The 19710-nt window shown below is 53.2% G+C and overlaps 1 protein-coding gene across 1 annotated transcript in view; it reads left to right on the top strand.

Moving 5' to 3' along the window:
* Positions 1–16074, top strand: part of OTOG (otogelin) — a 91504-nt gene extending 75430 nt beyond the window's left edge. The window contains exons 41-56 of the mRNA XM_040495750.1: positions 359–579; positions 790–928; positions 2282–2476; positions 2690–2902; positions 3430–3534; positions 3702–3809; positions 4206–4307; positions 7111–7209; positions 8432–8472; positions 9455–9530; positions 9627–9805; positions 10564–10668; positions 10841–10960; positions 12081–12126; positions 14494–14573; positions 14657–16074. Of these exons, the coding sequence (XP_040351684.1) occupies positions 359–579; positions 790–928; positions 2282–2476; positions 2690–2902; positions 3430–3534; positions 3702–3809; positions 4206–4307; positions 7111–7209; positions 8432–8472; positions 9455–9530; positions 9627–9805; positions 10564–10668; positions 10841–10960; positions 12081–12126; positions 14494–14573; positions 14657–14857 (2030 nt within the window). The 3' untranslated portion in view covers positions 14858–16074. The remainder of the gene's footprint in view (positions 1–358; positions 580–789; positions 929–2281; positions 2477–2689; positions 2903–3429; positions 3535–3701; positions 3810–4205; positions 4308–7110; positions 7210–8431; positions 8473–9454; positions 9531–9626; positions 9806–10563; positions 10669–10840; positions 10961–12080; positions 12127–14493; positions 14574–14656) is intronic.
* Positions 16075–19710: the final 3636 nt, after the last annotated feature.

Below are 19710 nucleotides of genomic sequence, written 5' to 3'. Positions count from 1 at the left end.
TATGCATGCAGGCAGATGTGTAAATACATCTATACATGTAGGATTTATATATATGTACTTTTTTATGTGTATGCAATTTGCATATATATGCATTTTTCTGAGCAATTTGAAAGTATGTTTGAGACATTGTATCCCTCTATCCCTAAATTCTTTGGTGTGCATTTCCTGACAACAACAACATCTTCCTACACAGCAGGTTTCTTACCTTCTCTGTGCCTGGTTTATCTCATCTATAAAATGAGGATAATAGTAATACCAGCCTCAAAGAATTGTTGTAAGAAATATGCAGAGTGACATCTGGGGACCTGGGCGTGGTGGTGATTATTATAGCTATCGGCATAATTCTGCCCCATTTCAGGTATCTGTGATGGGGACGCAGCCAATGACCTCACCCTGGAGGATGGTTCTGTGGTCGGGGAGGCTGAGGACCCTGCTCCCTTTCTGGACAGCTGGCAGGTGCCCAGCTCCCTGACCTCGGTGGGCCAGACCCGCTTCCGCCCAGACAGCTGTGCCACAGCTGACTGCTCACCCTGCCTTCGCATGGTGTCCAACCGCACCTTCAGCGCGTGTCACCGCTTTGTATGTACCCACTGTGTCCGGTGTTGGGGGACCTCCTGGGCTAGGAATGGCAGCACTATCTGCAGAGGGTGGGTCCCCAGAGGTGTTGAACTTGGAACTGGATTAGGAGTCTTCAGAAGCTCGTTGTTGCCTCTGGACAGGGCTAGGAGGAGCTAGATGCTGGGATGGGGGGAGTCGGGACAAGCAGGGCTATCTGATGCACGTGCCCAGGTTTCCCCAGAGTCGTTCTGTGAGCTATGGATCCGGGACACCAAGTACGTGCAGCAGCCCTGCGTGGCACTGACTGTGTATGTGGCTATGTGCCACAAGTTCCACGTGTGCATCGAGTGGAGACGCTCCGACTACTGCCGTGAGTCAGGGGGCTGAGGGGCGAGCAGGGAGGGTGGGGGACTCCTCCATTGCTTCTGTTGCTCCCACCCCCTGTTAATTATTCATTCATTCATTCATTCATTCATTCATATTAAGAAGTTAAGAAACATTTTATAAATAAATCCATAAGTACATTAATAAATTTATTTTTATTACAATTTATATTAAGTCAAAGGAATATTATCTGATTACTCTTTAATTTATCTGAATCTCCTTGCTTCATCTGTAAAATGAGAACAGTAATAGTAGCTCCCTCTAGGGTTGTTTTGAAGGTGACATGAGACAGTGTGTGCAGAATGGCCCCACCACATGGTTACCATCCAGGAAATGTTAGTTCCTTTCTCTTAATTCTTGGTCATCTTTCTCTTCTTTCAGTCTCACCCCTCCTTCCCTGAGAATGGAGGTGAGATCCACCGCCTCCCCACCCTGTTAGGTTTGCGTTAGTGGGGTAGGCAGGGGTAGACTGGCCTCGAGTAGTTTGATTTATAAATGTGAACACATCCAGATAAGCTGGAAACAGCTCGCAGGAAGACCGCACCTACAATATGACGGATAAAGGATGACAAGATTAAGTCATCCAGAGGAGCGTTTGCAAACTGCGGGTGTGAAATCAACTTTGGGGGTCAACACCACATTCAAAATACACAATAGAATAGAAAATGCTAGCGTGTACTCCACCTAGAAAGATTAAATATTATTTTGTGAAAAAAATTTGTTTTCATATATCAGTAATTCTCAATCCTGGCTCCCCCTTTGAAATCACCAAGGAACTTCAGAAAGTGTTAATGTTGGGCCCCACAACAAGAGGTTCCAATTCAGTTGCCCTGCAGTGGGATCCTGGCAAAGGTATTTCAAAAACTCCCAAGTGACTCCTTGGCAATCAGGTTTGAGGAGCACTGTTCTACATGCACTTGTGTATTGGACCACAATGTAAAATCTGCTTTTTCCCATTAAGAAAGTTTGAAAACGCTGGCCTAGAGCAAGGGGTTGGCAAATGTTTCCTGTAAACGGCCAGATAGTAAATAATTGAGCTTTTCAGGCTGTGTGGTCTCCGTCACAATTACTCAACTCTGTCCTTGTAGTGCAAAATCAGCCAGATACAATAGGTAGATGAATGGGTGTGACTGTATTTCAATAAAACTTTATTTGCAAAAACAGGTGGGAGGCTGGAATTGGGCCACGGGTTGTACCTTGCTGCCTCCTGATCTAGAGAAGGGAGGTAATGCCCCTAAACCCCTTTGCGCTCTCTGCTGAGGCACAGATGATGCTCTGAGGCCCCTCCTCACTCTGCCTGGGGTCTGAGCCAGGCCTGGTGCCCACTGTGTCCCTGCAGCCTTCCTGTGTTCCAGTGACTCCATATACCAGGCATGTGTGGCAGCCTGTGAGCCCCCGGAGACATGCCAGGATGGGCTGCTTGGCCCACTGGACCCAGAGCAGTGCCAGGTGCTGGGCGAGGGCTGCGTCTGCTCTGAGGGCACCCTTTTGCACCGGCGCCACTCAGCACTCTGCGTCCCTCAGGAGAAGTGCGGTAGGTTCTTCCTCTATCCGGGTGGGGCCCTCCAAAGCTGGCCTCGCTCTAGGGTCTCCTCAGCCCACCTGCTACCCATGGCTGAGGCCCATCTACATTCCTCCAGGGCTACTTTGGGGATGGTCAGTGTCCCAGGGAGGGTCTAGCCTGGGACAGTCTGGGTCTCCTTGCCTGCCTCAGTGCCCCGTGCCCCACCGTACCCCCCAACTGCAGCCTGCACCGACAGCACAGGGGTGCCGCGGGCCCTGGGGGAGACCTGGAACAGCTCCCTCAGCGGATGCTGCCAGCACCAGTGCCAAGCTCCCAACACCATCGTCCCAGTGGACCTGGAGTGCCCAGGGCCCCGCCCTGAGGCCTGCCCACGTTTCGGGGAGGTGGCTCTGCTCCTGCCCACTGAGGATCCCTGCTGCCTGGGGACAGTTTGTGGTGAGTCAGACCCTTTACTTTCCTCGACCTCAACTTTAGGACAAGGCCTGGGCAGAGGAAAGTGTCTTGAGGTGGGGCGGGGGGGGGGGGGCAGGAGCCACCCTCAAGAATCAACGTGGGGTAGGGCTTAAAGGCACAGGCTATGGAGCCAGGCAGCCTGGAGAACTCTTCCTCCACCACTGCAGCCTCGTGACCTCGGCAGATCATTTAACATCCTCTGTGTTTTAGTCAATTCTACTGTAGCAGGAGGCTGATCATAGGTACCCACCTTCTGGGTTGTGAGAATCTAGAAGTTTATACTGATCTAGGACAGCAGCTGGCAGATGACCCATCTCAATGAATATTACCTATTAATGCTCTTCTGTCCAGCCCTGGACCTTCTATGTGACCCTCAGAGGCCCCTTCCAGGAACATGGGTCTTGGGGGGCTGGAGGGAGAAATGGGGACAAGTTGTCTAGGTGCTGGGCAGTGCTGGAGGCTGGGGAGTCCCAGCCTCCTGGTGACAGGCCCTGTGGCCCCCCGGCCAGTGTGTAACCAGACCCTGTGCGAGGGCCTCGCCCCTACCTGCCACCCAGGCCACCGACTCCTCACCCACTTCCAGGAGGACTCCTGCTGCCCCAGCTACAGCTGTGGTGAGAGACCCTGAGGTGGGGAGGGCAGGGGGAAGGGAGCCCAGCCGCTGGGTTAGGGGAGCTCTGGGGACTGGGTTCTGGCTGGAGATCAGGGCAGAGCCAGGGTGGGGGCCCAGGCGTGGCCAGACAGGGTCTGCTCCTTGCACTTAATTCTGTCTTTTCCCCAGAGTGTGACCCAGACCTGTGTGAGGCAGAGCTGGTCCCCAGCTGCCGCCAGGACCAGATTCTGATCGCGGGCCGCCTGGGGGATTCGTGCTGTACCTCCTACTTCTGCGGTGGGTGGACATGCCATCGGGTGCACGGCTGGATCCCAGCCACCCCTTCGTCACTGGTTTCCTTGGGCAGCAGGGAGGAAAGGGAGAGGGTCTCCAGGTGGACTGGGCACAGAAGGGTGAGATTCCTGTTCAGAGCGAAGTGAAGGAGGAAGAGAACCAACCCCAGCTTCATCCTGTATATTACTGAGCATGAGGAAGTTGGTGCTTGTTCAGTGTAAGACTTTAGGTTGACAGGAAAGATCTAGATTCTTGCTCCAGGACAGGCCCCTGAAGCCACAACACACTACTTTAGTCCAACTCCTGTCTGTCACAGCTGGATTTTAGGTCCTCCCCCCGACATACCCGGGGGGGGGGGGGGAACCACCTGTGACAGCCGTGGCCCCTCTCCCCCCTCAGCCTGTGGCGACTGTCCAGATCCCATCCCCGAGTGTCAGGAAGGAGAGGCGCTCACCGTGGACAGGAACACCACAGAGCTCTGCTGCCCTGTGTACCAGTGTGGTGAGTCCCAGCTGGACATGGGGACCTAACCGTAAGGGGCTCCAGGGACATTTATGTGCCACCAGAAACTGTCCGGCTAGCTCAGTGGGTAGAGCATGAGACTCTTATGTGCCACCAGGCCCCTTCACCATGCCCTCACCTCAGGACCGTGGGAGTTCAACAGGGAGCAACAGGGAGCCCCCAGGTAGTAAGCACCGAAGCATGAAGTAGCCAAAGCCATGATGAGACCCCACCCAAGGAAGCGGGGCCAGGCCAGGGGAGCCGGATGGTGTGGGGTCCAGGCTGTGACATGGGTGGCTCTGAGGCTTCATGAAGAGGTTCCCTGTCCCCTCCATGGCCACCCAGCCCAGGGCCAGGGACAGGCCTGGGTTGAGGCCACCCCAATCCTCCTAGCATTGATTTACAGTCTTCATTCTCTGACCCCAGGCCCCTGCTTCACAATCTCTTTTGTCACTGTATTACCCTGGTATCTGCACATGGAGGCTGCATCCCTGACGACCCTGCATCTTGAAGCCTCTGAAGCTCTTTGGTTTTGCAAGCGCAAATAAGCGTGGGCCCTTTCTGATAATTTTACAGGACATAGTACCTTAATACAGTGTGTACTATGTACCTAGTACCTTAATAGTACCTGGTAGACATAGTACGGCCAGCATGTGAGACCTGAAGAACACCTGATGGATAAGAATTAACAGACTGGTTAAATGTAAAGATGACCCCATTTGCAAAAGCTGCACATTGACTGTGGGAAAAACGTGAGCGAACCTCACGGGCACAGAGCGGTGCCAGTGAGGACCGTCTGCCAGGATACAACAGGGGCAACGCCGACTGCTTCAAGTGTCAGGAACCAAGTCTGAAGCAGTGTAGGTTTCCCATGGAGCGTTCCCCAGATGCGCTGTCCACACCGGGCCAATCGGCTCCACCCGGGGTCTCAGAGGCCAGTGGTCCCAAAAGTGGGGCCAGCTTACAAAGATGATCTGATGATGATCTCAATGTCCTTCCTCTCGTCTTCTCTCTCCTTTTTCTGTGCGTCTCTTCTTCTCTCCACCTCACCCCCCTCTCTTGTTCACGTGTCTCTCCACGCTTCTCAGGAGAAAGCCTGGTCGTGTGCAGTGAGTACAAGCAGGGTCAGTGAGTCATGGTTTTGCACCCCAGTCCTGCCATTTTCTGGCTGTGTGGCCTAGGGCGAGTCACGAACTCTCTGAGCCAAGGTTCCTCATTTGTAAAATGAGGTGCTAATAGTATGTCCCCTGAGGGGCAGTTGTGAAGCCTGGAGATAATATATGAAATACTTGATGGTCTTTGGGATACAGAGGTGCTCAGTATAAGGAGGCTATTGATACTATTACCTTCTCCCAATCTTCATTGTACTTTTATTATAGAGGCACTATATATGCCTTATAGAAAGTACGGAATCCAAGTAAAGATAAGAAAGTGAAAATACTTTCTTCCTGCTTCCACTGTCAGCACTTGAGTATATATCCTTTCAAATAGTCTCTATGCCTTTATATGTGTGTGTGTGTGTGCTTTTTAACCAAAATAAGCATGTATATGCTTTTTTATTTTATGTTTTATTGTTTTTATTAAAGTATAGTCCAATGTACAATATTATATTAGCTTCAGATGTACAACATATTGATTCAAGAAGACGTTACTCTGTCTTCACCATGATGAATGTAGTTACCGACTGTCACCATGCAATGTCATTACAATATTACTGACCATATTCCCTACGCTGTACTTTTCATCTCCGTGACTTATTTATTTTATAACTGCAAGTTTGTGTCTTAATCCCCATCACCTATTTCACTCAGCTCCTCACCTGCCTTCCCTCTGGTAACCACCGGTTTGTTCTCTGCAGTTAAGAGTCTGGCTTTTTTGTTTGTTTTCTTGTTCATTTGTTCTGTTTTTCAGACTCCACACATAAATGAAATCATATGGTATCTGTCTTTCTCAGTGTGACTTATTTCACTGAGCATCATACCGTCTAGCTCTATCCATGTCACCAACAATGTGCACGTGCTCTTTTTTAACCAGCTGTTTTCAGTTAATGTTAATAAAAATTTCAAGTTCTGTCATACCCCATCTATGATTTTCCTGGTTTGTCCAACCCAGGACCTGTGGTCTCTTAAATATCATTTAATCTAGCATAAGCATCTTTTCCTGCGTGACGTGGAATTGTAGAGTTTGGGTTGTGGTCCTGCAGAAAGTCCTACCTTCTAGATTTATCCACTTGCTTCCTCCTTGCTCCTCCCCATCCTCTGTGCTTCCTATAAACTAGAAGTTAGATCTAAGACCCGGTGGATTCAAGTTGTGTGTGGGGCCTGACAGAACACGAACTTCAATGTACATCACATCACGAGATACAGACTAGCTGGTTGAGACACCGCGACTCAGGCTAATGTTGGTCCTGGATTATGGTGGGGACTGAAAGTAACCCATTACTTTGACACTATACAAAAGTCCTTCTCTTCCTCCACCTCATAATTTTTTTGATAATCCTAACCTGACTACTCGCAGGGTGACACAGAATTCAGGGGAGGGAAGGCCCAGCTGAGTGACTTTAAGGTTCTGACATTGTCATATCGCTAATGCCTCATCAGAGTGGAACTATGTCTTCCACTAGGAGTTCTATGGAGAGACTCCAGGAGCCCAGACTTCTTCCCAGGACTCTAGCCCTGGAGGGTGTCTGAGGACACTGGGGGGAACCCAAGGAGGAGCCCTCTCCTTAGCCAATGTTGCATTCTGGGGATTTCTGCTCCAGGTATCTGCAGCTGATGTGTCCCCTGCCTCCCCTCCCTCGCAGTGTGTGAGAGCTTCCGCTGTCCCCAAGTACAGTGTGGCATGGGCACTGCTCTGGTGGAGGTGTGGAGCCCAGACCGCTGCTGCCCCTACAAGTCCTGTGGTAAGTCCCTGGCCAGGGATGCCCTTCCCCAAAGGCAGGGATCCAGGGCCCCCGTGAAGAGTAAGGGAGGGGAGGAATGACCCACCACTGTCCCTCCAGAATCCCCAGATGGAAGCTGCCAAAATCACCTTCCTCGCCCTGCATCTGATCTCTGGGTGCTTAGCATTCCTATACTTTTTTCTCCCCAGGACAAAAGAAGGGAAAAATCAAGTTCCTTGTTCCCAAAAGGTTTTTCCTTCTAAAGCAAGTCTTTATTGCAGCTGTCTGTTAGTAAGCATGATTTTTGTTAAAATTTACCTCAGTGGCACCTGGGTGGCTCAGTTGGTTAAGTGTCTGACTCTTGATTTCGGCTCAGGTCGTGATCTCACGGTTTGTGAGTTCGAGGCCCATGTCGGGCTCTGTGCTGTTGCAGAGCCTGCTCGAGATCCGCTTTCTCTCTCCGCCCCTCCCCCCCCAAATAAACAAACAAAGAAACAAACAAACAAAAATTACCTCAAACTCCTTTGGGAGCATCAATGATCAATAGTGAATACCAGTGAGCTTTATATAAAATGTTATTTAAAAAGAGTTGAGAAATTATTTTGCATTTATTTCACTGTCTTTTTCCAGGCCTGCAATGTAAGCTTCACGAGGGTAGAGATTTTAGTCTATTTTACTCATTGTGTTGTCCCCAGAGCACAGAAAAGCCTCAACATATAGTAAACATGACTGAGTGACCCGGGAGAGCGTTTCACAGGCACTGTGAGCTCTCCTTACCTTGAAGCTCGAGCTGACGTGGTGTCTGTTAAGTTTGCTAGTGGGGCCACAGCAGTCTTCCAACAGGACGTGCCCCTGGTCAGAAGTTCCGCCCTTGATGCGTTCCCTCCTGGAGAGGCTCCACATCTGCTCTAGAAAGGGTTTTCAGGAGGATGGGGCAGGATGAAGCCCAGATGACAAAGGACACCTGTGATTGGTCTGTCGGCCTGTTTCTCCTCACCCGCCTCTGGTGGAGCTTAGGACCCATCACTGCCCCACCTGCCCTACCAGGAAAGCCGCAGCCCCCATGCTGGGCCAGGCTGGAGGGAAGCTGAGATTTTGGCTTCTTCCCCCCAGTCCCTATCCCAATTGGGCTTGAGTCTGTGCCAGAGGAGGGGCTGTGCCAGAGTGAGCGGCGTGGAGGCCCGGGGAAACTTCCACCTGGACGTCTCCAGTGAGACAGGTCCTGGCCCCTCCTGTTTTTCAGAGTGTGACTGCGACACAATCCCGGTGCCCCGGTGCCACCTGGTATGGAGACCCTGCTCCTCCCCGCCGTCTATGACCTGCCTCCCCCTTTCCTTTCCACTCTTTCCCATCCCCTGGAGACCCTATTCCTTTAATGTAGTGCAAAGAGCCGTGGATCACAAGTTGGCATTCTTGTCCTAAGCTCTGCCCTCTGAGCCCAGTGTCCTCATTTATAGAGTGGGCGTGAGGATGCTTCAGCATTGTGATGAGCAAGTACAATGATGATGGTGGGGATGGTGGGGATGGTGAGGATGAAGATGATGAAGGTGATGATACTTTTTACGGCAGCTCATGCTTATTGAGAGCTAACTATATGTCAGGAACGTTCCTGGGCCTTGTGTATATAGTGTCATACCAACAAGGTTGATTCCACGATGAGCTCAGTGATACAGACAAGGAAGCTAAGGTTCAGATCGTGAAGCTAGTAAATCACAGTCAGGATTAGAACCCAGGAAATCTGACTCCAGAGGCCATGCCCTTAACCACCAGACCGCACAGCCACTGAGGGAAGGGAAAATACTGTAAGAAATGTGAAGTTATGTTTAAAGTTTTTTCACAATTTTCTAGATTTTATATATTCTCCTCACCCCCTACCCCCCAGCACGCATTTCCTCTCATTTTCTCCCCCACTCCTCCCTCCTCCCTTCAACTGGTGAAGGAGGAAGGGAGATAGTATGAGCCAAGCTGGGTTCTTGGCTGGAAGCCATGCAATGGTCCCTCCCTGATGCGGCCCGTGGGTTCTTGGGATGAAAGGAGAGGCCTAAGTCCCTGAAGAAGACGTCGGGGAGTGATCCTCAGTGGGGAGGCCATACTGGGAATTTCTCCCTTGGCTGGGGAGTGACTGAGCTTGCCAGAGCTTGCCAGCCCCTCCCCACCCACCGCGAGGAGGCAGCTGATAGAGACAAGGGCCCCGGTGGCAGACTGCTCCCAAGGGCAGGGCTGGGCTTCCCCAGCATGGGGTGCTGACTGCCTCTGCCCCACCCAGTGGGAGAAGTCCCAGCTGGACGAGGAGTTCCTGCACAGCATGGAGAACGTGTGTGGATGCGCCAAATACGAGTGCGGTGAGTGGGGAAGGGAAGCCCGTGGGGTAGAGCCAGGCTGGGCCTGATGTGCGTGCTGGGTTCCGGTGACTATTGCCATCCTGCACGCCCAACCAGTGAAGGCCCCCGTGTGCCTGAGCCGTGAGCTGGGGGTGATGCTGCCGGGCCAGACCGTGGTGGAACTCTCGGCCGATGGCGTGTGCCACACCTCCCGCTGCACTGATGTGCTCGACCCTCTTACCAGCTTCTACCAAATCAACACCACCTCTGTGCTGTGTGATGTGCACTGTGAGGCGGTAGGTGCGGGGCAGGATGGGGGTGGGCAGGGGCAGCGGCTGCCCTGGGTGATCCCTGGTGCTCCAGGAATCAGAGGAGTCTCAAGGTTTCTAGACAAGTCTGAAGAGGAGACATGGTGCAGGCAGGGGACCCTTCAGAGACCTCTGTAGAAAGTGCTGAGAACGGGCGGGGTTGGGAGAGGCCAGGAGGGGAACGGCAGGAGTGAAGGTCTGGTAAGGGCGAGTATTTGACAGAAGACGTATTGATGAAGCACCTACTTACGACTGGTACATTCCCTATTGCTTTGGTTTGTGTGTTTGTGTTGTTACCCTTTGTTGCACTTCTGCACACCCAGTATCTAAGATAGCGACTGGCTTCTAGTAAAAGCTAAAAGGGGCTGGCATTATTCCCATTTGTCAGATGAGAAAGATGAGGTTTAGGGAGGTCCGGTCATTTGTACAAATTCCCACAGGGACCGGGACTCAGACTGAGGTCTGCGTGGAAACAAAACAAGCACCCTTAATCACCAGCAGTGCTGTCTTTGAAAGGGGTGGAAATGCTCTTCGTCAACTGGGAATGGGTCTAGGAATTGCTGTAAAGGAGGCTTAAGGGATGACCTTCCTGTCTGAAATAAGAGGCTGGGAGCGAGCTCCCTTTCTGAGCATCTACAAGGGGGCGTCTCTGGGCTTGGGGCTCAGAGACCATCAGACAGTAGGAAAGCAGGAGGGTGGAGGTGGGCACATGGCTGAGGTCCCTCTGGTCCCGCCCTGTCCTGCAGAATCAGGAGTACGAGCATCCACGGGACCTAGCCGCCTGCTGTGGCTCCTGTAGGAACGTGTCCTGCCTCTTCACTTTCCCCAACGGCACCACCTCCCTGTTCTTGGTATGCAGCCCCTTAACCACCCACCTGGGAGGGCATCCCAGGAGGCAACCGGGGCTCAGGGCTGGGCACAGACAGGGTCCTGGGCAGCACCTGTGCCCAAGAGCTGTGCCGTGTCTGTTCACTCAGACCATCTAGCCACCCAGTCCCCATTGTCCACCTCTGTGCCCTCCAGCCTGGGGCGTCCTGGATCGCAAACTGTACCCGCCATCACTGTGGCAACACGCCCCTGGGCGCTGTGCTTGTCCGCTCACCCATCAGCTGCCCGCCACTCAACGAGACCGAGTGTGCCAAGGTCAGTGCCAGACTTCTCCCCTCACAGCATGGCCTGAAGCCAGGGGTATCGCCTGTCTTACTGGCGGGGGGCGTTGCAGGGTGGGGGGGCTCCTGTGTGCGGAAGTGAGGGAAGAGGGGTTCCCTGGAGGCCGTACCTGCCCTGCCACCCCAGCTCCACATCTCTCCGTGTTCCTGCTCTGACCGCGTCACACCCCACATCCTCATACATCACACACACAGCTGCACACGGATGTATGCAAACATACATCCTCACATGTTCTGAGACGTCACATACACGCCATGCAGGTGCACAGTTCAGTCCTCTGATGCTCTAATGGCACTACCACTAGCCAAAACAGCACTGGCAGGGACAGCTGTCACTAAGGGCACATACCTCAAGGAAAAGGATTTCTGGAGGGTTTGGTTATTGTTAAATGAGGAAGGTTCCTGAGATTGATACTGGACATTGAAAGGTTTCTGATCTTAAAAACAAGTACACACGCTCCCAGTCACACACACGCGCATTACAAAACCACACATGTATGTGTTCACAAAATCACATGCATGTGCTCACACACACAATACTTATTTACAAAGAACTGTCACATCATTGTTTTATCCATTTCATAATAGAGGAGGAGGGCTATAAGGGATAACTGCACCCATTTTAAGGGTGGGAAAACGGAGCCCAGAGGAAAAGGATGACTTATCCAGGGCTGGGATGGAGCCCAGGCCACTGACCCAAATGGGTCAGCCCCTGCATCGCTCCCCTCCCGGACCCTCTGTGCAGGAAGCACTAATGTGGGCACAGGGTGGGGCAGGAGGGAAGCCGCCACTGGAAAGATGGGAGGATCTCACCATCTTAACCCAGCCTCCGGCCTTACTGGGGCCACTGGCAGCTTTTGTGCCAGTGGCCCAGCCAGTCAGGTTAGTCCCTGTGGCTCTCCCATGGCCAGCCCAGGGGCGCCTTCTCCCTCTGGCCAGGGCCTGATGGACGGCAGGGCCTGGCACACCTGCCCTGGGGCATCTTGGGAGGAAAAGCTGAGTCAAGGCTCTTGTGCCTTTTCTGCCTTTTGCTGGGATCTTGGCTTCTGGCCTGGGACGGGCTCTCCCACTCACCTCCCCTCCTCTCCCTCTAGGTTGGGGGCTCAGTGGTACCTTCCTTGGAAGGATGCTGCAGGACATGTGAGTGAGCACGGTGGAGGCCCAGGGGTGAGGTCTCTGGTCGGGGGACAGGGTATCCTGTCAGGGCTCAGAGGGCCGGGTTCCTGGCCTGGCACCTCCAGTGCTAGTTCTTCGGGGGTTTAGATGAAGGGATCACACCGCTACCATGGGGCTCACGGCACTGGCACAGATATGTGGGTGGGCAGAGCCCATGCTCCTGTCCCTGTCCCAACAAAACGCCTTTACTTCTTGATGGAGACAGGGGACATTGGGCTATTGAGTCCAGGAGGTCAGAGATTCATCAGCTGTTCTGCCTCCTCCTGCCCCTGCCAAGACCCCCAGCCCGGAAGCCCCCCAGGTGAATTCTCCTTGTGGTCAGGAGCCCTGTCTCAGAGATTCCCCCCGGGGGGGGGGGGGAGTTCAGGCCCACAGGGTCGCTGTCTCAGTCCGAGTGACCTGGACTCACACCTGGCCCCTGGAACCTGCAGCCCGAGCCACATAAGCGTGCACATTCTAGTCAGCTTTAGGACCTTTGTCTACACGCCTCCCCTCTCCCTAGGGTCCTCAGACTGTCCTTTGGAGGGATGTAGAATTTGACACCCTTTTGTGTCCACCTCACATACTTCAAGGAAGCTGGGCTCAGTGCCTCATTGGCTGATCTCCGACCCGCAACTCATGTTCCCTGAATATTCCATGTGCTCCCGTGTGACCTACGACCCGTGTCCCTCTCCCCAGGTTCCCCGGGGACCCTGTTTCCTGTGGTCCCCGTTAGCCCCGCCTCTCCTCCACGGGTTAGTGTCCACTGCCACCCAGGTACTCCTCTCGGAAACCCACAGGACTGAGGCATGCAGCCACGTTGCTATTCCCAACAACGTTCCTTCTGCTAGGTGGCCCCAGCTCTGGGGGTGGGGGAGGGGAGGGCGGGGCCTCTGCTCCCTGCCTCTGGCAAAGGCCTTTCTCGGCCAACAGTGCATGCTGGGTAGCGAGCCTCATCCCTTGGGCTTGCGTGGGAATGCTTCAGCGGTTCCCCCTCTCCTGGACCCATCAATGCCGAATGCCACTACCACTTTGCGCCCGCTTGTCACTCAGCTGGCCTTGGTCTGGGACCCCGAGGGCCCTGGCCGGGACAGCCCTTGGTCCTCTTGCCTCCTGGAAACAGGGAAGGAGGAAAAAGTGAACTTAGCTCTGGCCAGGAGTCCTGCACTGGGATGATAGGAAACCCACTGTGGTGAGGCCAAGAGGCCACAAGAAAGGATTCCACCCTGTTTCTGGCAGGCACCCTTAGTGACAGAGGGAGCCCATGCATCAGACAAATATTTATTGAGCATCAATATGCCAGGCCCTGTTTTAGGCACTGCAGACACAGCATAAATAAAGCTTTATGGAGCTGATGTTGTAGTGGGAGAGCCCCGCATAATAAGTCAAATATATATGATGGATGCATCCAGTTTTATGGGGGTTGAAACTTATGCAACTTGGGGGGCCTCATAAGAGAAAGAACACAAACTTACAAGTCCTGTATCAGGGTGTGAAAGCGAGTATTCATTGAGAATGAGAAAAGAACCCACAAGTTGTGGAAGGGGCCGTTCAAAGGAAGGCCCAAAGCTTCCGTTTCCCCAGCATACTGGGGACATGATGGTGACAGTGCCCCAGATAGAAATAAGGCAAGGGAGGGGGCAGGGAGGGAGCACAGGGTGGAGGGAGGGTGGGCATTATAGTTTCAGGAGTGGTGAAGGAAGGGCCCAAGGATGAGCTATTTGAGCCAGTGAGGGCAGGAATGGGCCTGAGCTCGCTTGTCTGTGGGAGGCGTGGTCCAGGCACAGGAACCTGCTTATCACTTTCCACCTCTGTGACAACTGTGTGAAGTGGGCAAATCCCTGGCCCTGTCTGATGGATAAAGGAAACCCAGTGAGCCTGAGGCGTGCAAGCATCTGCTCGGGACTGGAGTTTCCAGACATCCAGGAAACTGCAGATTCTTTACCCAGAAGCCCTCTCAGAGTCAGAATGCTGAAGCTGAGCCAGAGGCACAAGGGGAGTCGGGGGTGGGGGGCATGGCCAGGGTCACGGGCAAGGATTAGAGATAGGCTTTGGGGGTGGGGTGGGGAAGCAGCCCACCTCGTCTCCAGATCCTCCTCCTCCCTGGCCAAGAGCCCCTGAGGCCATCCGGACATCCGTTCCTTTTCTCCCCTGCCCTAGCCATCTCCACATCTTTCCAGGGCACTGAGTTAGAAGGCTTTCTCTTTGCTGGCGAGGGGCTCTAATGCATGGGCACTAACACCAGTAGAGAGACCCTCTAGCATGACACTAACTGCCCCAGTGTGGCCCATCCTGCTGCCCCCCTGCCAGCACTTCTCAGCCATAGCTGCCTCACCCAGCCTGTCCCCCCAGGTAAAGAGGATGGGCGCTCCTGCAAGAAGGTGACCATCCGTATGACCATCCGAAAGAATGAATGCAGGAGCAACACCCCTGTGAGTGTCGCCCGAGTGGCGGTGGGAGGAGGTTGGGGGGGGCGGGGCTACACCGTGGGCCTCACTGGCCTGCCTGTCTCCAGGTGAACCTCGTGTCCTGCGACGGGAGATGCCCATCCGCCAGCATCTACAACTACAACATCAACACCTACGCCCGCTTCTGCAAGTGCTGCCGGGAGGTGGGCCTGCAGCGCCGCTCCGTGCAGCTCTTCTGCGCCACCAACGCCACCTGGGTGCCCTACACAGTGCAGGAGCCCACCGACTGCGCCTGCCAGTGGTCCTGAGACCTGGGGGCTGGCTGGCCCAGTGTGCAGGGGGAAGCTCCTGGGGAGTAGAGAGCTGGTATGTGCTGAGCATGGCATGCCAGGCAGAGGCACAGAACGTGACTACACCCATACCGGCTCTTTCTCTGGCCTCCGTCTCCTGCATACAGGGAAAGTGCCACACCCGAGGGGTCAGAGAACTCAGCTCTGTCCTTGGCTGAGGTTTGGAATGGGCCCCAGATTGGGGGCACCAGCCCCTGCATGGATGTGGGAATCCATGACTCTGGCTACAAGTGGAGAGGGGGGAATGCTCTCCTGAGAAGGAAGGACCAGAGCTAGACCCAGGACCACGTGCAGGGCCAGGATGTGGTGGCCCATTCTCTCTTTTGGCCCTTTCTACCAGGGAAGAACCACAGACACAGTAAAAGGAAGGGAGGCTTTAATTGCAACACACAGGCCTGTGAGTAGCTGCCCAGGAGGACTTCCCAGAAGCATAGAGGGTGGGTTCCCAGGCCGGGGTCCTCTCAGCAGTGTTGTGAGGCCAGGCCCAGAGACTGGGAGGGGGCTTGGTGACCCTCAAGTCCCCTATAGCCCCAAGAGGGATGCCCCCGTATTCTGTTGTTGACACTGTGGTTCAGGAAAGGATTTAGGAGAACAGACCCATGCCTGCTCTATACGTATCCCCCACAGCCAGACTTCCTGGAGGTGAGCTGGCTCTTGCGAGGTGGGGGCAGGATCCTTGGTTATTTAATGGTAACTTCAGCCTGCAAGGGCAGTGCCTGGCTTTGCAATGTGCCTTCTCTCCAAGGACGTAGTAGAGTTGGTCTCTGGAGGGGCCTGACTGTGAGTTTTGTGGCTCAGCCAATTCCTAGCTCTATGCATCATGGGACTGTTTAGCAGGAGAGCGTCTATCAGTGGAAAATGCAAGCCCTACATACAGCTGATCTCCCAGAACCTTGTCTCTGAACCAGAGTGTCCTTCTTAAAGCCAGGTCTAGGGTCCCCTTCACACCCCACTCTGTAGGCCACCTCCCCATGCCACTGTGTGCTGCTGGGTCCAGGCCAGGATGCTCAGGCCCCAGCAGTGCTCTGGTATGTCTGGGGATATGTGGCTGCCCTAGTGTCCCTAGGTTTGGGGATAGAGGCCTGTGCCAAGATGGTCCCCAACTGTTCCTGCAGCCTCTTTGTTCTTGTATCTGTATTCTGGTTCTAGATCCAATAAACCACGGAAAGATATCAGGCCTCTGAGCATCTCTGAGGGTGTCAGGTTTGCTTTGAATCTGAAGGAGTTTCAGCTGTGAAGAAAAGACTCTATTTTATGGCCCTGAAGGTCACCCCACCTTGTCCTGCCCCACCTGTGCCCAGCACTGTGCCCCCCTCAGCACCTGCCCTGCCCCCACTGTGTACTCCTGGGGGCCTCACTCCTGATGGTCCCACCCACCACTGGAATCACATGTTTCTGCCTCTTTACCTCACCTTCACTTCCACCCTGGCATCCCTCCTGCCTGCTCCTCCTGGAAGCCAGCCTCCTACTCCAGCCCTTTGGCCAAATATCCCAGTCCTGATCCCCCAGCTGCCTCCTGGGAAACCAACTCTTTTAGATTCAGACATTTTAGTGTAAGATTCACAAGAAGCACACGTTATCAGCCAGCATGATCCCATGCCCTGTGCTTTAGAAAGGACAGGACGTGGTGAGGAATTTAAACCTTGATCAGTGTTGCCGGATTGCCCTCAAAAAACCACCAGCAGCACTGATATCAGTGTTCACTGAAATGATTTGGAGATGGTGATTTATATAAAAAATACATACACCCTTTGATGAAGCCATCATATTTCTAGGCAGCTGTGGTAGGCTGAATGATGGTCTTCCAAATATGTCCACATATTCATACCAGAAATCTCTGAATATATGACTTTACATAGTAAAAGGGACTCTGCAGATGTGATTACGGTAAGATGTTTGAGGTGGGGAGGCCATCCTGGATTATCCAGGTGGGCCCAATGTCATCCCAAGAGTCCTTGGAAGAGAGAGGCAGGAGGGGTCAGAGAGAGGAGATGAGATGACAGATGTTGAGGTTGAAATGATGCATTTTAAGGTGGAGGAAGGGGCCGCTGGCCAAAGAATGTGGGCAGCCCCTAGAAGCTGGAAGAGTCAAGGAATGGATTCTCCCCCGGAGCTCCAGAAGGAACACAGGCCTGCCCACACCTTGATTTTAACCCAGTGAAACTGATTTCAGACATCTGACCTCTGGAACTCTAAGAGAATAAATTTGTGTTATTTTAAGCCATTAAGTTTGTGGTAATTTGTTACAGCAGCCATAGAAAACTAATACAGCATCTAAAAAGGCAATTCATACAAGGCAGGTGCCCAATTATTTATTACAGCATTGTCTTAAGTTAAAAAAAAAAGTAACAACTTTACATGCCTATCAATGTGAATGATTAGATCACCTGCTACAGCCACGCCATTGAAAATCATAATAGAACTGTTTCATATACTGGCATGGTGGGCTCTCTAGGATATGGTAAATGAAGAAAGGAAATTGTGGGTCAAGTCCCACAGGATGATCCACCTCCTTTATGCACCTGTGCAGGGACACACACACATACACACACACCTACATCAGTCTCATTCCCTTGAAGGGTTTTCAGGACTGAGGAGGGCCCTTCCTCGCTGCTTGGGCCAGCTGGTTCAATGGCAACATTGGTCCCAGAACATCCTGTTTGGTCCTGAGGGTCCCAAAGACTGTCACTGTGTAAGGGAGGACAAAGTGATTAGAATAGATTCAAGGCTCAAGGGGTATGTATGGCTTCTCCCCTATCCCCAATCTCTTTGCATGACTTAAAGCTTCAGGGAAGCCCAGAGGCCACACAGCAGACAGGTAAGGAAACAGGAATCCAGGGCCCAGCCCCTCAGAGAGCTGGTAGCTGAGCTGGGCGGCTGCCCAGCCTACGGGCCCCCTGTGACGTCTTTGCAAACACGAGGGGTTTTGAGCCCCAGAACCATCCCATTTTCCCTGCCTCGGGCTCAAGTTCCCGCCCTGATTTTCTGGGCTTAATCTTCTTCCTGTGGAAATCAATAAGGACATTGTGATGGAATGATTCACGTTCAAGGTCAGGCCAGAGCAAATTGGAGGCGACATGCTGATTTTACCGCCTCACAGAGAGGAGAGCCAATCCTGCTCCCAGACCCCTTAACCCTTTCCTCACCACCCCCAGAGGCGGGGGCAGCACTCGCCCAGCTTCAGCCTCCTCCCTCAAGCCTAGGGCCCCAGGGCACATTCACCCTAGTGTGGCCCTGCCCTTTACATCCCCCTCCCGCCCCCTCCCCCCCAGGGGGCTCTGTCTGACCACACAGGCTTTGGAACCTCACACAAGCTCCTGGTGATTTGGGGTAGGTAGATGGCAATCACAGCCTGAGCCAAACAGGAACAACTTCAACTTGAAGGTCAGATGCTACTTGTATAAATTCATTGAATTTATCTGTCTCCATGAAAGTGCGATTTTCCCACTTCCAACCCTCTTTTCAGAGCTCTTAGGTCCCCCCACCCCTTCCCTGCTGCCCAGGGTTGTCCCACATGGGGAGACGGAGGAGAAGGGGGACTAAATTCCTCATTAAAAAAAAAATTTTTTTTAATGTTTATTTTTGAGAGAGAGAGAGAGAGACTGCTTGCACATGATTGAGGGAGGGGCAGAGAGAGGGAGACACAGAATCCGAAGCAGGCTCCGGGCTCTAAGCTGTCAGCATAGAGCCCGAGGCAGGGCTCGAACCCACGAATGGCGAGATCATGACCTGAGCCGAAATGGGTGCTTAACCGCTGAGCCACCCAGGTGCCCCAGTTCCTCATTTTTTTTTTTTAATGCACAGCAAGTCAGATCATTTCTGTGGCTCAAACATGATACAAGTTTATTTCTCCCTCCTATAAAAAACAAAAACAAAAACAGGTGTTTCTGAGTAGCTGGAACCTTGCCTCCAAAACGACTCAGGACCCTGGCTCCTCTATCTTGAGGGACTACCATCTTCAACACAAGCCTTGCAAAGGCGCCATGCTCCTCTGCATTAAGCCAGCCCCTGGGAGGTGTGCCAGGAGCAGGAAGCATGCACTGCAGGTTGGGGGAGCGGGAGCACAAGTGGCTTGCTCTCTTCCACTCACATCCCACTGCCCAGAACCTGTGTATGTGGCCACAACTAACTGCAAAGGAGGCTGGGAGATGTAGTCCGACTGTGTGCCCAGGAAGAAGAGGGGCTGGGTCTGTGATATGTCTTCTCAGTGAGGAGGTAGATAGTGGGTCAACTCTGAGGAGTGTGGTTGAGTAGGACAGAGAGAGATAGGGCATGAGGTCAAGGGAAGGTTTATTTGTTTGGTGGTTTGAGGAAGGTAGTGATTTGACCAAGTATTCTGGAAAGAGCCAATGGAGAGGGAAGGGTTTTGCTGGGGAAGAGCTCAGGGTCTCAGAGGGCCCTGGGCTGGCATGAGGAGGAACAGTGACAGATAAAGGCACCTCTGGCTGGGTGGACCCTGCCCTGATCTTTATTCATTCTGGACCCCCAGCGTCTAACACAGAGCACTGAAAGCTGAGTATGAACGTGTGTTTAAGCATGAAAGGGAGGAGCCCGGGCAGCAAGAAGTTAAAGAATGTAGGGGTGGGCAGATCTGGGGAGCCAGGTGCCCCCCAACATACTGTGGCAGTGCCAGTTAATCCCTTGCAGCAGGCAGGAGGCCTGCACAGCTGTCTCTTTCAAGCTGGAACTGCACACCCAGCCGGCCCTTTGCCCAGAGGTCCTGGCTGCCCAGGGTTGGGAGGAAGGGGAGGAGATAGGTAGGCAACATGGTGGGTAACTGGTCCAGCCCCTGCATGCTTGGACAACTCGTT

The sequence above is a fragment of the Herpailurus yagouaroundi genome, unplaced genomic scaffold, assembly GCF_014898765.1.
Source record: "Herpailurus yagouaroundi ecotype Mexico unplaced genomic scaffold, PumYag 187, whole genome shotgun sequence".
Taxonomy (NCBI): Eukaryota; Metazoa; Chordata; class Mammalia; order Carnivora; family Felidae; genus Herpailurus; species Herpailurus yagouaroundi.
The sequence above is the reverse complement of the archived record's forward strand: the minus strand, read 5'-3'. Positions and strand labels throughout refer to the sequence as shown.